Source organism: Crinia signifera, chromosome 11, assembly GCF_055691185.1.
Source record: "Crinia signifera chromosome 11, ASM5569118v1, whole genome shotgun sequence".
In the NCBI taxonomy this organism is placed as follows: domain Eukaryota; kingdom Metazoa; phylum Chordata; class Amphibia; order Anura; family Myobatrachidae; genus Crinia; species Crinia signifera.
Window position 1 is genome coordinate 76,663,559 of NC_139227.1, and position 20,875 is coordinate 76,684,433.

A 20,875-nucleotide genomic window follows, 5' to 3' on the forward strand; every position below is an offset into this window, starting at 1 on the left:
AAGGTCAGATTATTAGATCTGGATATACACGATGGGATGAGCTGTACAGAAAGTTGATATTTATGTGTATCTCCGGTATTTGCAGATCGGCACATGCACAGGAGCTGCACTGCGTATGTGCTGATAATGTATGTTTAATCGATGTTGCAATGCGCCAGAAGCAGCAGAATGATTGACAGGCTCATGGCAATGGGAGCAGCAAAACAGTGCATTCCAGAAAACGGGGATGGCTGGCTGCCACCGCTAAGACAGCTCAAGCATGCGCACAGTGTAACGTGCCCATGCGCATTATTCGATAATTGCACATGCTGCAAGTTCGCAAGTGTGCAATTGTGTCGAAATCAGGCAATTGGTCCAATGAACATGTCTTCAGACACAGCATTGGATCACAGAATCCAGCTGGGAGATCTCTCTACTGAAGACGCTTCCTGTGACTGTTGCATATGTTAGCACAGCTACGGTGTACAACAATGCAGCAGTTGTGCTATAGTGTCTATCTCTGAATCAAGCTATATTCCAAATCACTGGGCATTTACAGCATTGCAATCAATCTTGACATGGATCTATTAATGCCAGTAGCCCTGTATATTATGACTTCCTGCCCCATACTGGTATTCCCCGGATCAGCATACTACATGGATTTAGTAATGCCAGTAGCCCTGTATGTTATGACTTACTGCCCCATACTGGTATTCCCCGGATCAGCATACTACATGGATTTAGTAATGCCAGTAGCCCTGTATATTATGACTTCCTGTCCCATACTGGTATTCCCCGGATCAGCATACTACATGGATTTAGTAATGCCAGTAGCCCTGTATGTTATGACTTACTGCCCCATACTGGTATTCCCCGGATCAGCATACTACATGGATTTAGTAATGCCAGTAGCCCTGTATATTATGACTTACTGCCCCATACTGGTACTCACCAGATCAGCATACTACATGGATGTAGTAATGCCAGTAGCCCTGTATATTTATGACTTCCTGACACATGCTGGTATTCCTGCATAGAAGCGATATTGATGGCTTTTAATGATTTAACTGATTTAAACACACAGGGGAGAAGTTCCCAATTGGGAGCAGGAGCCCGGTGGCAGATGATTCCATTGCCTCTGCATGGATGTATATTATGATTTCCCGACCACATACTGGTATTCCCTGGATCAGCATAATACATTGTTTTATTAATGCCAGTAGCCCTGTATATTATGATTTCCTGACCACATGCTAGTATTCCCTGGATCAGCATAATACATTGTTTTATTAATGCCAGTATATTATGTTTTGATAGGAAAATATCCAATTCTTTGTTAAACATACTGAACCTACAATGTCTGCCAATATCAGCTCCTGGCTCGTACTGTGAAGAACCCTTTTCATAACTGAAGATTAAATCTATTTTCTTTCACTGGCTTTGTGCTCCCTGTTGGGATATTACACTGAGCATGTTGCCACATCATTTTTTTTATGGACCATTAATGATTTTACATAGTGATCATATAACCCCTTAATCTTCTCTAGTGTAAATAAATATATATCAACCTGACTTTTCTTATAACTGAGATATCCCAGGCTCCTTACTCTCTCCTGACTTGTTCCTTGAATTGGGCTTTTTATGTATAATGGTGCCTTATTAGGTTGTGAGAATTTTGGGGGGCCTGTAGCCTGTAGTCCTTTTGCAGTACCATCAATGCCCAGGTGTCCACTTACAGTGTGTGTCAACTTTCTACATAGGGCAAGTTTAATGGTTAGGCTGCTCCTAGGCGCAGCATTAGCGGTTGCCCCCATCATGTCAATATCCCCTTAATAGACACATAGAATTTGACGGCAGGTAAGAACCATTGACCCATCTAGTCTGCCCCTTTAATGGTGGGCCCTCCTGACTCTCAAAGCAGCACCATCATCACCCCTATCCCCACAATTTACTGACCACTGCCCCCCTCATTCCTCAAACAGGAAGAGAAACATTTGATCCTAATGCCACAATCCAGACCATGCTGAGTGTATGTGCGTTTTATTTCAGCTATTACTATACCTGCAGCAATTGGTGTGTCTCGTGCTTCAGTGGAGCCTACCCTACATATACCTTGGCCAGATTAAGGCAGTAGAGATTTCCAGGCCTGCAGGGGTTTCTTAAATAAGTACTCCATAGAGTTTGAACTCATACGGTACCTCAGCATTTTGTGTAGAATCAAATAGGATTTATCATCACCTTTTCCTTTTGGAGATGACCTAGAACGCTTCTTATCTCTGGGAGAAGGCTCTGTGTTTTCTATCTCTGTTGCTTTCATCACCTTTTTTATGAAGATTCCTGAGGGACTTGGGAGAATGTCTCTGGCTTCAACCAGCTTCATATGCAAGGGACAGGGTCAAAATTCTGTTCAGTTTTGCTCAGATGATGATGATGATGATTTTTTTTGACAAATTGACTGAATAAAAGGCAAACTTCAGGGAAGACGCCTTCCAACCAATATTCCCTCTTAAATCAGCAATCTGAAGAGCTATATTATATGATGTTTCCCCAGCAAGTTGCATTGGTATCACTATCATTTGCATATCACTATCAGTTTTCTGAGTGGGAGCAACTCTCTGCAGTATTGTTGAAGTCCAGTTCCCGATGCATTATCAGCTTTTGAGAATTCATTATTACACTCACCTGGGAAAGAATCGTTACACGTAAGTCATGCAAGAATCTGATGAGGATATTCTCTGTACTTCTGCTCCAAGGGTCAGCACTATTACTTCACTTCTCAATTCATGCCAAGAGATGCAAAGTGAACAGCTTCCAATATTGTGAATTCTACTAATAGGGTTCTCATTTCTGAAAACTGGATACTGATGCCATTATGGTGAGACATTGGGGATTATTCAGACCTGATCGCTGGGCTGCAAATTTGCAGGCCGGCTGATTATCGAATGACTGTGCATGAGTACAGATCACATGGCCCATGCATGAAGCCACCCAGTGATAAAACCCATCATCGTTTTAATCACAAGCTGTTCGAAAGTTGATTGACAGGAAGCAGGCGCTTGTTGCGGTCACCTGTTCATTTACTGGAATTGTCAGGGGGAACAAAGGTGTGTCCAGACATTTTCAGGGAGGGTGTGTGACGTCAGATTGGAGAGGGGCGAGGCGGGCGAGAGGTAGCCCGGAGAGAAGGATGTTGCAGTAGTCAAAGCGGGAGATGACAAGAGAGTGAATAAGAATTTTGGTCGCATCCGTGAAGAGGAATGGTCTGATGTGCGAGATGTTGCAGAGGTGAAAGCGGCAAGACTGTGAGAGCACGAATGTGGGGGGTGAAAGAGAGGGAGGAGTTAATGATGACACGAGGCAGCGCGTTTGGTCGGTGGAGGTGATCTCAGATTCACCAATGCTGATGGAGATAGTGGGAGAAGAGGGGATGTTCGGGAGATGGAAGATTCAAAGTTCAGTTTTAGCCATGTTTAGTTTCAGGAAGCGTTGGGTCATCCAGGCTGAGATGGCCGTGAGGCATTTGGAGACCTTGGACAGGAGTGATGGGGATAGTTTGGGGGAGGAGAGATAGATTAGGGTATCATCAGCATAAAGGTGGTAATGGAAGCCGTAGGAGTTGATGAGGGTGCCCAGAGAGATGGTGTAGAGGGAAAAGAGGAGAGGGCCAAGGACTGACCCTTGGGGAACACCGACTGTCTGCGGGGTAGTAGCAGAGGAGGAGCTCGGAGTGGAGATGGAGAAGGAGCGATCGAAGAGGTATGAGGTGAACCAGGAGATGACCGTGCCAGTGATGCCAAAGGAGCGGAGGGTGTTGAGCAGGAGAGGGTGGTCAACAGTGTCAAAGGCAGCTGACAGATCAAGCTGGATGAGGATAGAGAAGAGGCCTTTGGATTTAGCCGATAGTAGATCGTTAGTGACTTTGGTCAGGGCAGTTTCAGTGGAATGTAAAGGGCGGTTTGCAGTTTTGACGCAAGATACAGTCTCTGGAAGTGCTGGGGCTGACTTTTGTCCACCATCAGCGAGGACATCGTTGCTGCCATGCAGACCACAATTGAGGTGGACAATTGAGGGTTACCTTTTCAGAAGCAGGTACGCTTTTCATCGTGATCCATCCACTTATCATGAAAAGCCTGGCCTGAGCAAGGTTTCTGCATACTGGCTGCCCCATCAGCTGAAATGAGAGCAAGAGGAGTGTGTGCCCAGCTTTACTATGCATGTTTTCCATAGTTTCTTATTTTCCCTGTGATTAGTTGAGAGGTTCTACCACCGATGGGAGAACTCCAGCGAGGTTATTATTGGAAAATAGGAGTGTGTTGTGGGCCTCACACACTGCACCCATTATAAATATCAGAATCAGAATCAGAATCAGAATCTTTATTTGTCATAAAATGGCCACATGCAGTGAACATTAAACGAAAATAAAAGAGCATACGGCACATATATACAGCAAAAGCATAAAAAAAAGACAGTGATAGCAGACAACCAAATCGTACATGCCTACATTATTCAAACCCAAGATTTACAGTTATTTAAGATCCGGACAGCTATAGGAAAAAAACTCTCTCTAAATCTCTTTGTCTTACACAAAACTGAACGATAACGCCTATGAGATGGTAATAGGGAAAAAAAGTCATTATATGGGTGGGTAAAATCACTCAGAATACATTTTGTCTTCGAAGAAAGTCGACTCAGAAAGATGTCCTGTAGGTTTGGCAGGACAACACCCACTGCCCTACCCGCAGTTAACACAACCCTCTGAAGGGACTTTCGATCCGCAGCCGAGCAGGGACCAAACCAGGCCAGTAACCCATAGGTGAGGATACTCTCAATTACACAGGAATAGAAATTAGTCAGGGTCTTCTCACTCAGACCAGCCAGTCGCAGTTTCCTCAGGAAATACATGCGCTGGTTGGCCTTCTTGACAATTATGTTAATATGGGTATTCCATGAAAGGTCATTAACAATATTAATACCCAGAAACTTAAAGGTATCAACAATCTCCACTGGTTGGCCATTTAAAACTAACGGACAACACATAGTCTTTTTGTGCCTCCTAAAATCTAAAATCATTTCTTTTGTCTTGCTCACGTTAAGGATCAGGCAATTCCCACTGCTCCAGGACTCTAATTTCAAAACTTCTGATCTATAAGCCGACTCATCATCATTGGTGATAAGACCCACAATGGCGATGTCGTCTGCAAATTTAATAAGACGGACGGAATCTGAACTTGAGAAACAATCAAACGTAAATAATGAATACAATAAGGGGCTGAGAACACACCCCTGAGGGACTCCAGTATTAACTACAAGTGTAGTGGAAACCTGGTCACCTATCTTGACGGCCTGAGGCCTATCAGACAAGAAATCCAGGATCCAACCACAGATGGACCCACTTAGACCTATACTAGAAAGTTTTTTTACTAACAATAGTGGCGGTACGGTGTTAAACGCCGAACTATAGTCGACAAACAGAATCCGGGCAGACGAACTGCACAGGTGGTACTAATTACTTCACTTCCTATTCTGTGTGGAATCCTGCAAAACATGTACTTGTAATGGTTGCCTGAGGACTGGATTTGGGAAACACTGCCATGTATTATGGTATAACAGGTGCATCCTGTCTGCTTGTTGAGCACTATTTGACAGCAAAAAGTTATAAGACACAGGGCCAGATGCTCCAGGCTTCAAACAGTGATAAAGTGAAAAATGGTGAACAATAAGCCAATCAGGTTCCAACTGTAATTTTTCAAACCCAGTCGGTGACATGACAGTTAGGAGCTGATTTGATTACTTTTTTTTATCACTCCCCACTTTATCACTTTTTGAAGATTGGTGCATCTGGCCCACAGTGACTTCTTATTATAAGATACCACTGTAAATTTATATTTCACAGAAGTGGCCAGCCTCTAATTTATGAGAACTGCAATTGTGGCTGTACTGGCGTTCATACATAGCTGTATATTGCATCCATTTATTTATTCATTAGCAGTTTTTTATATATTTACAAAGAATATTTGGTACTTATGTAATATCTGGGCTCCCGTTTTTCTTATGAGACCGCGTCCGCTCGCCACGCTTCGGGCACGGTGGCTTGCTGCGCTCGCCACACTATATAAAATCAACTCCATGCGTAGTTGGATAGTAGGGGTATGAAAAAATGGGGTGCATTTAACATGGGAGCCCAGATAATATATAAGTACCGAATATTTGAACATTCACATTATTCCCTGCCCCAGTGGAGCTTACAATCTATATTTCCTACCATTATACTTACCTACCCTCCCGGAATAGATGGGAGGCTCCCAAAAATTGAGTCCCCCTCCCGGGCCCCCCGAAAAGGTAGGCAAGTCTCCTGCAACCCCCCTTCCGTGGGTCCGTGGCAAGGGGGTGGGGCAAATTAAATCGTTGTAGAACCTCCCTCAATCCGCAGACCTGAAAATTACCGTATTTGACTGTCATGGGGGCGGGGCTTGGTGACGCCTCCTGACACAAATTATCTGGTCTGCTCTCTGAGCTTCTCCCGGGGAGGACAAAAAAAAGACGCAAGTATGCCTACCACATGTACACGCACACATTCAACAATCACAAGAAAACAAGGTTTTATTTTTTTGTTGACATAAATCATTGACATGCTGTTGGACACAGCTTGGTAATTGGCATTTGTGTTTATAGACTACTGCTGAGACTTTTCTATGCCCGCCCTTCTCTGCATTCACCATGCTGGGAGTTTGAGAGCCTGTGACTATGGCTGCCAGAGAGTCTGCTTTGTATCTGTGTGTGCCCTGTGACATCCGCCCTCCCTCCTTGATTCCTCTCTGCCATTACATGTAATTCTGAGAGCTTTGACCACTTGCTGCCATCATTGTTTGTCCTCCAGAGAGGCACTGTCACATAGACAATGTTCTCTAGAAGGTTTGGTAAGAATGCTCAAGATCAGAGGCGTGCGTACAAGTACTTATCTTTCTACCTAAATAAAAAAATGTGGGATTTATGTTTTACAAGCTCTGCATTCCCGCACCCCATAAACTAATTCAAGCAACCTGAGGGTTGGGAATTTCCCACATAAAAATAAAAAAACAAACTCCCCCACCCCAAAAGAATGAAGAGCACATATACACGGATTGGTTTTTAGCACTCAAATGAAATCCATTTAGCCTGTTACTGCCAGCATGATGTAGGTCTTCTATACCCGTACTTACTGCCACCACCCTGACCCTGTCTTCTGTGCTTGCCATTAGCACAATCCAGGAGTCCAGGAAATCCATCCAGTGTAGTGGATTATAAGCAGGATCTGGGCACATTTACATCTGCTCCTGGCCGGAGTCATTACCTAGAGAGGCATAAAGCCCATACACACTGGGCGATTATGAGTTGAAAGCAGCTCACTTTGGGCGGGATGCTCTAAAATCCACCGCCCCTTACTGCCCCTCTCCGCCAGATACCACAATGATACTAGTGGCGTATGCTCTAACATTTGCGATTAGTAAAGCAAATGACAGCTCTTGCAATAAGCTTTGCGATACAGCGCTGTTCCGGTCTGTGACCCAGAAGTCCCGCTGCGCATGTGCAGAGTGACCGTGCAAGCCATAGAGCATACCGAGAGGGATCAGTGACCTGGCGCTGACCCGGCGTGTGGACATTAGAGTCTGCGGAATTGCGGTAAAAACCCTGATAATGGGTTTTCACAACATCGCTGGCAATACACGCTGGCCAAAATGTATGGACCTTTACATAAACTCGTCAGTCATTAGTCAGAAAATGAAATAGGTCATCGTCAGTGGGAAAATGGAGTTATCTGTTAAACTCCTGATATATTAGGAAATTTATATCATCATCCCCCCCCCCCCCCACACACACACACACACTTCATCTTCTCTCCTCCAAACTGTATAAATTCTGATTTTAAGTCATTTCAGGTAAGATTTGTGGCATAGGCATTTATGTCCCGCAAGTACTTGATGAATCCCTAAATGTGCTATGTAAAAAATCTGTTGTACCATACCATGGAGGTAACAGTTCAAACTAGATGTACAACTGCAAATACAGTATAGTTTTTAAACTGCTACAGACGAGTAGCTGCAGAACACAATTCTCTTTGGTAACCACATGCCTTGCATTTAATTTATGCTGGTGTTTAATCCCATTGTGCACGGATGTTGTTTGAGATTTGATTTCATGGACCAAGCTTATCAGAATGGGGTGGAGGCTGGAGGGTGCTCACCTTTAAGGGCCACTCTTGCTTCCTCTGCCATTATTACCCCTTTCACACCAGAAGCAAATTACTGGGTTAAAGATTTTCAACCAAAGAATTTGCGGAAAAACCCAGGTTTTCTGTTGTGCGAAAGGGTCAACACGTGTCTTAAATCCTGGCACGCCAGCCCTGCTATTGACCAGGGTCAGTGAGCTGGGATTTAAGACCCGGGTTGACCCTTTCACACCACAGAAAAACATGGATTTTGCAACAAATTCACAGATTGAAAAGCTTTGACCCGCTAATTTGCGGGTGGTGTGAAATGGGATCAGGCTGCACCCGGCAAAATGACCCGGCACTCAAAAATTCCTGTAATTTCCGGGTGGCTGGTGTGAAAGGGCAAGAAAAATGGTCTATGGAAATTGAAGTTTACAGATTTACATAGAAATTGTCCACATTTAGGAGATTTCATATATATCCAGTGACATGCATCATTAATGACTGATATTTGATATTTACATTTTTTAAAATGTGTGCAAAACTAGATTTGAGAAGGTTTATCATTGTACCCTTGTATTGTTATAGACTAAATCATGGAAGACTTTCTTCACAATGGTGCACTGGTCCCTCCGAAGGCAGAACTCCTGGGTGCAGCTTGCTGGCCATGAAGGTATAAAGAAACAACATGGGAGCCAGCAACATGTGCGTCACTGAGACTGTGGGCCTAATTCAATTTTTGCGGACGGACAAAACCATGCTGCACTGCAGGTGGGGCAGACGCAACATTTGCTGAGAGAGTTAGATTTGGGTGACTTATATTGTTTCTATGCAGAGTAGTAAATACTGTCTGCTTTATTTTTGCACTGCAGTTAGATTTCAACCCAAATCTAACTCTCTGTGCACGTCACATTTGGCACACCTGTAGTGCAGCATGGTTTTGCCCGTTTGTAAAGGTTTTTCAGCCTGCACAAGGGACAACTCATCTCTCCACTGACGGCACACAGAGAATAAGTGGGGTATTGTTATACGCTTTAAAACTAACATTTATTTACACGAATACCTTTGACCTTTTAAACATTCATGTCAGAAAGCAGATGCACTATACCTTGAAATGTAAAAAAGTGGAGAGTGATCATTTACTAGCCAACCTGCTCCTGCCATTTGTTAAACACAGCCTGTAACATGGCAGTTAGGAGCGGATTGTCTGGTACTTATACTACTATCCCTCTCCACTTTATCAATTTTCAAAGCTTAGTACATCTGGCCCTGAGGGCCAGATGTGCTAAGCTTGAAAAGTGATCAAATGGAGAGCGATAAACCACCAGCCAATCAGCTCCTACCTGTCATGTCACAGGCTTTGTTTGAAAAATGACAGGGAGAAGCTGATTGGTTGGAGGTTTATCACTCTCCATTTGATCACTTTTCAAGCTTGGTACATCTGGCCCTGAGTGACGGAACTAAAACTTGGTACTTTTACACAATGTAGCTGCATTCATATACTTGGGGTGAATGTCTTCTATAAAAGTTACCAATTCACTCTTTATATAAACTCACTTGATCTGTGGAAGAGGTTCTCAGTATTCAACCCTGTATGACCCTGGGAAGTGACCCAGATGCACATAACCCTGTAGCTGTCCTTGTGCGTTGACGGTCACTGCTGTAAATGAACAAATAAGCTGAATGGTTGAGAGGTAAAAAGGTCATAAGTCAGTGGCAGAAGGGGATATTTACTATGAGGTAACGCAAGGTATTGTAGTTTAAAGGGTACTTTTCATGGCATTTTAATGAATTTGAACATTCACAGTATAGTCAGGTTAAATCCTGCTTGCAATGAACATACCTGCAAACAATCACAATATACCCAGAACACACCTGGGTTGTGGGCTGCAAAAAAAAAAAAAAGTGTTCATAACAGACGTATCAGTCGTGAGAGCGGTATAACACGCCATAAACATTATTATAATTATCTGTCTGTGTGGGCTGAAGATCCTGCAACACTTATCTTCATTGTGAGCAAATGTGCTGCTGATGGCTGGCAGACTTCCCTCAGCGTGATAACATCACAGGACATTTCTCGGGAGCAGCGCGCTAGTAATTGGCATTTCCACATTATTAATAGGTTTATACCAGCCTTGATCAGATACGGTGTACTGCAGAGTGTAGTGTATAGAAGAAGGTAGAGCTATCATTGACAGAGCCACCTTGTGATCCTAAGTAAATATTAAAGCGCTGGTTAGAAAGCGGCTGAGTCTGTGTTGCTGAACCAGACCTCTATACGGGGCCGCCACCTTGTTGCATGCAGCCTGCATAGTTATTACAACACTTTATGATTTGTCTAACGCCAGGGTGTAGCGAGGAGGTGAGCCAAGTGTCAAGTGTGCCATGACAATAGGGCCGGTATTGCCGCTGCCTCGTTACAGAAATGCTCATTGCGGCCTAATAAACATGAACCATGTCCTGGCAGAGCTTGTGCTGACTGAATACTATCTCTTGCACTCCCTCTCCAAGGTAACTTTAAGGCCAGCGAGCGAGGCCACATCCTGAAGAAATACAGTCCTATAGAAAACGCATGCCTGGAGGCCCTGATGGAAGATGTCCTCCGGCCTTATGTTCCCACCTACTATGGCATGGTGGAGAGGGATGAGCAGACCTATATAAAGATGGAAGACCTTCTCATGGGCCTGGAGGGGCCGAGCATTATGGACTGTAAGATTGGCATTCGGTAGGGACTCCTCACTTACATCTTACAGTCATATAGTCAGGATAGATTCAGATATTTTGTCGTTATGGTCTACTTTCCGGATCACCCTGTAACTGCTTGTCCCCACAAAGGCCCTATTCCCTCACTTGCACTACCCTTAATACCAGAGAGTCTTGGTTTTGGTCTCCTTTCCCCCTTTAGGGACTCTGACACTATCTGCTCCCCCATACAATGGCTAGAGGATCGTTCCTTCCCCAGGAACATTGCTTTCCAGCTACAGCGAGTTGCCATACCCATTGTCCTCCTGTATTTGTCACTCCTTGTCTGTAGTATTATTGCAATACTTGTATTTATGCTATGTAGTATCCATTGTTGTGCATTGTATCTATGCTGTGTATAGTATTGATTTTTAAGTTACACCTTGGCCATTATTCTGGTTCACTCGCAAAGGCAAATTCCTTCTCAAATGGACAAAACCTGTGCACTCCAGGGGGGCAGATGCAGAGAGATATAGAGTTGGGTGGGTTATTTGTCTCTGTGCAGAGAAAATATTGACTGCTTTATTTTTATACTGCAATATAGATCTCACTTTGACGTAAAAACCCCAACTGAAATCTAACTCTCTCTGCACATGTTACATCCCCCCCCCTGCAGTGCACATGGTTTTATCCATTTGAGTAGGAATTTGCCTTTGTGAGTGAACCAGAGTAAGTGCCCTTGTTCAGCACTTTGTACACTTTGCAATGCCTAACAGATTATGGGGCATATTTATTAAGCTCCATTAAATGATAAAGTTTCTGGTTTTTATCACCGGCCAATCAGCTTCTTACTGTTAAGTTACAGGCTTGGTTTGAAAATGACAGGTAGGAGCTGATTGGCCGGTAATAAAAACCAGAGACTTTATCACTTCACCGAGCTTAATAAATCTGCCTCTAAAGCTAATTGTAATATAGGATATAGAAGACATATTGGTTGGATGAGCTGAAGGTTTGCCCATGACGCAGGCTGCTGTCTCTTTACACTACCAAATTCAATTAATAAAGGCCCCTCTCCTGCAGGACATACCTAGAAGAGGAGCTTGCCAAAGCCCTTCTGAAGCCCACACCACGTAAAGACATGTATAACAAAATGATAGCACTGGATCCCCAAGCTCCTACACCAGAGGAACACATGCAGAAAGCAGTTACTAAGCCACGGTACATGCAGTGGCGGGAGACCGTCAGCTCTACAGAACTGCTGGGATTCCGTATAGAGGGAGTAACGGTGAGTCACAATGATAACCTACAATGGCATCTGCGATTCTTCCTTTTACTGAAGCTAATAATAAAAACAATGCAAAAAAAGTACCATGTACATAATATGGTTCTAGTGTATGACCTATTTGTTACACTGTTGCGCTTTCCTTTTTATACGATTACTTTTTCACTTAGCACATCGGGGGTTTATTTTAAAGGAGGTGAACATTCACCGAATATCTCACTGTCATTTTTGGTCCCACACACAATCAGGACTTTTCCCACATTTTTATGGCAAATTTAACTCACCCTATTCAATCCCCGTTACAGTTTTTGCATGGGTGAAAAATACAGCATCAACGAAAAAAAAACTTTTAAATCGGCAAAATTGCTGCAAATAGTGGTTTGGGCAAATTTGTGGCCGTTTACACCCATGCTGATTTGTAAAAAAAACAAAGATGAAATGGGAAGGGTGAAAATGCTCGTAATTGAGTACTTTAAGGGTTTTTTTTCGCATGGCAAAAAATCGTCTGGTATTGAATACCCCCCACAGTAGGGAACATTTCTGTAACCGATCAAATAGTGTCTGTTTCCACCAGGCACACATTATACGTCTCCCATAAGCCAGGTTAGACCAATGAAATGTGGGCAACTTCCATAAAAGATGTTATTACAGCAGAGGTTCCTAAACGTGGTCCTCAAGGCACCCCAATAGACCTGGTTTGAAGTATAGCCATGCTTGGCCACAGGTGACTTCAATCAATTTGATTTAAACCATGGATCTACTTAAAACCAGAGCCCAATTACAGGGTTCATAGACTCTCCTGTAATACCGCTTTCACAACGCACAAATTGTTGCACGGGTTGTTGCCGAGTTGACCCAGGTCGGCATGCGGTGTGAAAGGGCCTTGTTGACTTTCCAGGATCCAGTAACCCAGAAATGTAAACCAGTGTTATTGCCAGGTCAGACCCCATTTGCTGAGCAGTGTGAACAGGTAACCTGGGTCGAGCGACCCGGGTCCCCTTCACTGCTATGAGGAGACAGCAGCTTCACCTCACCCCCCCCCCCCCCCCCGGGTGACATCAGCGACCCGGCAATAATCCCGGGTGCGACCCAGCATTCGCAATGTGAAAGGGGTATCTGTCCTGGGTGATCTTTAATGTCGGTGCTGCTAGGATTCTTGTGACTGAAATGGTAACTGCTCTCTGTCTCCCAGGTTGAAGCCGGACCTGTGAAGAAAAATTTTAAGAAAATGAAAAGTCGGGAAAATATCATGGAAACGTTTGCTATTTTTACGAAGAGCCGGAAGGACATCCTGGTATGAGGCACTAACCAATCTTCCAATAAATCAATCCATCATAGCTTAAGTCACAACTGGAAGGGTTTCCACGATGTTGCTCTGCAGACCTAACAGGCTTGCTTACTTATCCATCTGTAGCTTTCCTGGTACAGAATGCAAGTATGTACGTCATTCCATTTCTTCTCTGCCCTGCAGCCACACTCCTGTCTCTGTAATTACCCAGCAATAAACCGCTCTATCATCCAGCCTTCATGCTGCTCCTCACACTCTCTACCTTGAGCGTACTGAATAGTTGGGGAATGTAACCAGACTTGTCTTGTGTTCCGTGGTGTGTGCCAGAATGGGGGAAAGAAGAAAGAACCGGCAACAGCTGTAGTCTTCTATTATCTGCCGCCTTCTATTTTATGAGTATATTAAACACATTTGTTGTGTTACTGTCAGTCTGCAGTTAAGCGATATCTTTAGGAGCTTTTTGACATGTTATTTAGCAACGGAATGGTCACACAGTTTGTGTTCCCTAGTAGCGTGTCACCTTGTGTTGTAAAATGAAAAATGCATGATCTGTTTTATTTCAGGCTGCCTACCTGGAGCGCTTGGAGAACATGCAGGTCGCACTTCGAGACTCAGTCTTTTTCCGCACACACGAGGTTAGTAAGAAGGGATATAGAGTAACAGCAGCAACGGATGGTTTATACAGGCTTCCTGGAATGTTTGCAGGTTCAGTACAAAATAATGCATAGAACCATGAGGCAGCCAGGTAGTGTGTGTATTCATAAATGAAGGCATTTTGCAAAGAAATTAGCTCCGGTGGCATTGGAAAATGCAGCCCTCTCCTGCTCGGAGCTGGCCCTAGTTATAGGCATTACAGGCAACTAGGCAGGCTGGACATCTAAGCACTGCTGCCCTGGCTCCAGAATTCCTGGCTGACAGTGACTCTGATGAACTGGTGTTCCGGCACTGCTGCCATTATATGACAGGCAGTAAAGCAGCAGCAATACAAAGCATGCACAGCCCAGTAAGGTCATACAACTCCTAGAGCAGTGGTGTCAAACTCATAGCCCTCCAACTGTTGTGGAACTACACCTTCCAGCATGCCATGCCACAGTTTTAGCAATCATGCTGGCATGTGTAGTTCCACAACAGCCTGAGGGCCATGAGTTTGACACCACTGTCCTAGAGCTTCCATCAGTGTGATGCTGGGGTGACCAAAGGTTAGTGTCATTCAGAGCTGAGTGGACTCCACAGCATAGGGAAGATAACAAAGGTAACAAAAGGTTATGAGAGATTGGTATTGAGGTTTGGATTCCTGAAGAAAAACAAGGGGAAAGATATTGTATTGCTGGAGATAAACAAGGGGAAGACACTTTATAGATGGAGACACAAGGTGGGAGAGACTTGATGGTTGGAGACAAGATGGGAAGACTTAATTGCTGTAGAAACACAATGGGGAGAGGTTTGATGGCTGAAGACACGCAAGGTAGATACATTTGATAGCAAATGCAAAGGTGGGGAGACTTGATGGCTGGAGCCACAAGGTTGATGGAGACTAGATTGCTGGAGAAACACAAGGGGAACAGATTTGATGGCTGAAGACACAAGGTTGGGAAGACAAGATTGCTGAAGAAGCACAAGGGGAACAGATTTGATGGCTGAAAAGGGAAAACAAATCAAGTCTGGAGACACACCTTTACCTACACAGTCTCCCACAGTTACACCCCTTCTCGGGTGTGCACATGCCTTTGACACACTCAAAGGGTTCCCACACTTGGTAGGAAAGGGATGGGAGTTTGGTGTACCAGCCAGAATCTTGCTTAGGGCATTAAATTGGTCAAAATCTGATATCCTACTTCCTTGAAAATATAATGTGTAGTTACAGATTGCCCAAAAGCAGGCAGTAGGATTTGCAGTATAATCAGCACCATCCTCTATCAGCATTATACTGTATCTGTGATCTGCCAGTAAGTACGAAATTAAAAATCAGCATAAAATTAAGTAGAACAAGTTTCTCATTGTCATTGATTAGGGAACCCTAAACCCAGTGCATGTTAAGTATAAGATTTACCTGAAGCTTCAGTGTTAGTTACATACAGTATGTCCATAAGATTTAGCATTTTGGGAATCTCTCCTGGAGCCTGGAAATAGCGGAGCTTCCTGGATACCACCCATTTCTAGTAAGTGGCTTCCAGGGGTTGATGATATGAATTACAAGACGTTTCCAACTCCCACAAATTGCAGCAAGGGGGAGCTGGAAAGGCAGCAGCATTGTTAGACAGCTCTCAATGCAACAAATCCCCAGACTATTTCTTCTGGATGTCCCCATTGGGGTCGCTTAGTGGGCAATTGAAGAAGTTCGCTATTATGAGTCCGCTTTACTTCCCGAGAGAACAGTGGTTTATGTACATACTACTCAGGTGTGTAGCCAGGCCATAGCAACATTTGACACTTCTCCACAACAGTTGTTATTGTCTTTCTCCATAATAGTATATACAGTATTGCTGGTTAATATTATGACACATTACAGTGCAGTCCCCAGTTTATAATATGCCACAATATAGTGCCTCCACTTTATAATGTGCCACATCACAGTGCCCTTGTTCTATTAATTGCCATTCCCTCCCTTCCGGTTCATTTTATGCCACATTATAATTAAAAGGTTTGGTGGCATAACTAGATATAAGCCTGCCATACTCCATGAGTCGAGCATGTGCCTGCTTTAGAGCTGGAGAGTACAGTAGTATACACAGGTCTCCTCCTACATCATTGCTGCAGTCAAACAGACACATTTGGCATGCCAGATCCATTGAGACTTCACTAGCATCAGGCGTCTTTTTTCTTCAGAAAATGCAGCTATAGTTGTGGACTAGGAGACAGCCAATTCATTTGATATGCATCACTTGTAGAGGGAGTTCAGCAAGTCGTTCTGCAGGGAGAGCTGATTCTGGTTGCAGATCTCCTGTGCAGCCATGAGAGGGCAGGGAGAGACCAAGGCAGTGGGGAATCACAGAGATGCTGAAGCACAAGCTTATGTGATGTAAATAAAGTGCTGAAAAAAAACAATCTTGTCTTCATATAACTTAGCACTCAATCTAAATCTGTATATGAAATGCAGCTTTTCTCCATTGTGCAGACCCAGTTGTACACAGATCTACAAGCATTGCATATAAAATAAATCAGAACAGTCCTCTAGTGCATCGTAGGCACATCTCACTTCTACTAAGAAGGCATGTTCTGCAAAAACCTCTAGAAGAGTTGGGATCTGGCGCTTTACTTCCACCAGTCATCTCAAGCTGTGTGATATATTGAGGCTGTATGTTTTAGGACACATCTATATGTGCCTGCTACTCCTGGAGAGAACAGTACTATATGCGCCTGGGTTACTCCTAGATAGAACAGTATATGCGCCTGGGTTACTCCTAGATAGAACAGTATATGCGCCTGGGTTACTCCTAGAGAGAACAGTAGTATATGCGCCTGGGTTACTCCTAGAGAGAACAGTACTATATGCGCCTGGGTTACTCCTAGAGAGAACAGTAGTATATGCGCCTGGGTTACTCCTAGAGAGAACAGTACTATATGCGCCTGGGTTACTCCTAGAGAGAACAGTAGTATATGCGCCTGGGTTACTCCTAGAGAGAACAGTAGTATGTGCGCCTGGGTTACTCCTAGAGAGAACAGTAGTATGCGCGCCTGGGTTACTCCTAGAGAGAACAGTAGTATATGCGCCTGGGTTACTCCTGGAGAGAACAGTAGTATATGTGCCTGGGTTACTCCTAGAGATAACAGTAGTACAGTATATGCGCCTGGGTTACTCCTAGAGAGAACAGTAGTATATGCGCCTGGGTTACTCCTAGAGAGAACAGTAGTATATGCGCCTGGGTTACTCCTAGAGAGAACAGTAGTATGTGCACCTGGTTTACTCCTAGAGAGAACAGTAGTATGTGCACCTGGGTTACTCCTAGAGAGAACAGTAGTATATGCGCCTGGGTTACTCCTAGAGAGAACAGTAGTATATGCACCTGGGTTACTCCTGGAGAGAACAGTACTATATGCACCTGGGTTACTCCTGGAGAGAACAGTACTATATGCGCCTGGGTTACTCCTGGAGAGAACAGTAGTATATGCGCCTGGGTTACTCCTGGAGAGAACAGTAGTATATGCGCCTGGGTTACTCCTAGAGAGAAAAGTACTATATGCGCCTGGGTTACTCCTAGAGAGAACAGTAGTATATGCACCTGGTTTACTCCTAGAGAGAACAGTAGTATATGCACCTGGTTTACTCCTAGAGAGAACAGTAGTATGTGAGCCTGGGTTACTCCTAGAGATAACAGTAATATATGCACCTGGGTTACTCCTAGAGAGAACAGTAGTATATGAGCCTGGGTTACTCCTAGAGAGAACAGTAGTATATGCACCTGGATTACTCCTAGAGAGAACAGTAGTATATGCACCTGGATTACTCCTAGAGAGAACAGTACTATTTGGGCCTGGGTTACTCCTAGAGAGAACAGTAGTATATGCACCTGGGTTACTCCTAGAGAGAACAGTACTATATGCGCCTGGGTTACTCCTGGAGAGAACAGTAGTATATGCGCCTGGGTTACTCCTGGAGAGAACAGTAGTATATGCGCCTGGGTTACTCCTGGAGAGAACAGTAGTATATGCGCCTGGGTTACTCCTAGAGAGAACAGTAGTATATGCACCTGGGTTACTCCTAGAGAGAACAGTAGTATATGCGCCTGGTTTACTCCTAGAGAGAACAGTAGTATATGCGCCTGGTTTACTCCTAGAGAGAACAGTAGTATATGCGCCTGGGTTACTCCTGGAGAGAACAGTAGTATATGCGCCTGGGTTACTCCTGGAGAGAACAGTAGTATATGCGCCTGGGTTACTCCTGGAGAGAACAGTAGTATATGCGCCTGGGTTACTCCTGGAGAGAACAGTAGTATATGCGCCTGGGTTACTCCTAGAGAGAAAAGTACTATATGCGCCTGGGTTACTCCTAGAGAGAAAAGTACTATATGCGCCTGGGTTACTCCTAGAGAGAACAGTAGTATATGCACCTGGTTTACTCCTAGAGAGAACAGTAGTATATGCACCTGGTTTACTCCTAGAGAGAACAGTAGTATGTGAGCCTGGGTTACTCCTAGAGATAACAGTAATATATGCACCTGGGTTACTCCTAGAGAGAACAGTAGTATATGAGCCTGGGTTACTCCTAGAGAGAACAGTAGTATATGCACCTGGGTTACTCCTAGAGAGAACAGTAGTATATGCACCTGGGTTACTCCTAGAGAGAACAGTAGTATATGCACCTGGATTACTCCTAGAGAGAACAGTACTATTTGGGCCTGGGTTACTCCTAGAGAGAACAGTAGTATATGCACCTGGGTTACTCCTAGAGAGAACAGTACTATATGCGCCTGGGTTACTCCTGGAGAGAACAGTAGTATATGCGCCTGGGTTACTCCTGGAGAGAACAGTAGTATATGCGCCTGGGTTACAACCTAGAGAGAAAAGTACTATATGCACCTGGGTTACTCCTAGAGAGAACAGTAGTATATGCACCTGGTTTACTCCTAGAGAGAACAGTAGTATATGCACCTGGTTTACTCCTAGAGAGAACAGTAGTATGTGAGCCTGGGTTACTCCTAGAGATAACAGTAATATATGCACCTGGGTTACTCCTAGAGAGAACAGTAGTATATGAGCCTGGGTTACTCCTAGAGAGAACAGTAGTATATGCACCTGGATTACTCCTAGAGAGAACAGTACTATTTGGGCCTGGGTTACTCCTAGAGAGAACAGTAGTATATGCGTCTGGGTTACTCCTAGAGAGAACAGTAGTATATGAGCCTGGGTTACTCCTAGAGAGAACAGTAGTATATGCACCTGGATTACTCCTAGAGAGAACAGTACTATTTGGGCCTGGGTTACTCCTAGAGAGAACAGTAGTATATGCGTCTGGGTTACTCCTGGAGAGAACAGTAGTATATGCGCCTGGGTTACTCCTGGAGAGAACAGTAGTATATGCACCTGGATTACTCCTGAGGAGGAGACAAGTTTATTCAACTGGGTTACACCTGAAGAGAACAGTAGTATATGTGGCTCGGGTATTCCTGCAGATAATAGTAGAACAAATACATACCAGAAAATGTGGCTCCACATCTGGACAGTGTTATTAATAACTAGTAAGTCTAATTTCCCACGTGAAAGGAAATAAAATGCAAAGACAATGTATTTAGGTCAGTGTATTACACATGTCCTATCCCCTTTAAAATATTAAAAGGGTGTATGCTTTATTGCTGTGGATCAATTGCAAATATCACAGGTAATAATGCAAATGAATCACAGAAGTCACACTATAATATTAATACAAGTGGGAGGGCTTCAGGTGTATTCAGCCAATCAGTTTTCATAAGTTCACATTTTGCACCAGGGGTTGTATATGTGGAAGTACTAGTCTCCCCGCAAGGGGCTTCATAGCATAGCTCTATGCGCTCTGTAACTGTGCTGTTGGAACACCTACAACATACCATCTTGGCAACTGATCTCTGCACACATTCCTTACTAGTTCCCTTTTCAGCTGGAACATATTACTCTAGCCAAAGATCACAATGCAGGGAAACCCTGAACAAATACACAATATCAAGAACACACAATAAGCAGCGAACACTAGTGGTGGCTTTAATGGAAACGGCAAGCTAACATGTTTTGCTGATGTAATTCTTTAAAAGAGAAGTGAAAGATGGGAAAATGAGAGGATCTGAAGACTGTTCTGCTTCAACAATGACCTCTAGTTTAATACATAATGTAGATGCAATGGTGCATTCCACAGCTAAATTTCCTTGTGATCCAGCCATGACAGAAGTGCACAGGCGCACATATAAGCCCTTATTCAGATCTGATCGCAGTACAAATTTGTTCTCAAAATGGGCAGCGCCATGTACACTGCAGGTGGGGCAGATGTAACATGTGCAGAGAGAGTTAGATTTGTGCGAGTTATTTTGTTTCCGTGCAGGGTAAATACTGTCTGCATTATTTTTACACTGCAATTAAGATTTCAATTTCATCACACCCCACCCAAATTTAACTCTCTCTGCACAGGTTACATCTGCCCCACCTGCAGTGCATATGGTTTTGCCCATTTTGAGAACCAATTTGTACCGTGATAGGATCTGAATAAGGGCCATAGTTGTATGGAAGACCTATTGTACTCATATCCACAATTGTGCACACAATTAGCAATGGGGAATCTATTATCGCAAGACCTCCTTCCTGTAAACAAATGCTGAAACCTATATTATTCTATCAATAGGGTTAAATCAGAAAATCTGAGGTAAAAACTGTGCAACATGTGCAATCATGTGCTGGTAGGGAATTACAGTCACCATGGATAATTCCATGTAAGAAGCGCTATGATTAGTAATACTTCTGAATAAAAGGGTCTTTCTTTTTTAGATGGAATTTG

General features: G+C 43.8%; 1 protein-coding gene across 2 annotated transcripts in view; it reads left to right on the plus strand.

Annotated features, from left to right (window-relative positions):
• The window catches only part of LOC146045968 (inositol-trisphosphate 3-kinase B-like), a 95,003-nt gene that overhangs the window by 71,064 nt on the left and 3,064 nt on the right, over nt 1–20,875 (plus strand). For both annotated transcript variants that reach the window (XM_083165117.1, XM_083165118.1), the window contains exons 3-7: nt 8,756–8,840; nt 10,679–10,892; nt 11,930–12,134; nt 13,324–13,425; nt 13,983–14,054. In XM_083165117.1, the coding sequence (XP_083021243.1) occupies nt 8,756–8,840; nt 10,679–10,892; nt 11,930–12,134; nt 13,324–13,425; nt 13,983–14,054 (678 nt within the window). The remainder of the gene's footprint in view (nt 1–8,755; nt 8,841–10,678; nt 10,893–11,929; nt 12,135–13,323; nt 13,426–13,982; nt 14,055–20,875) is intronic.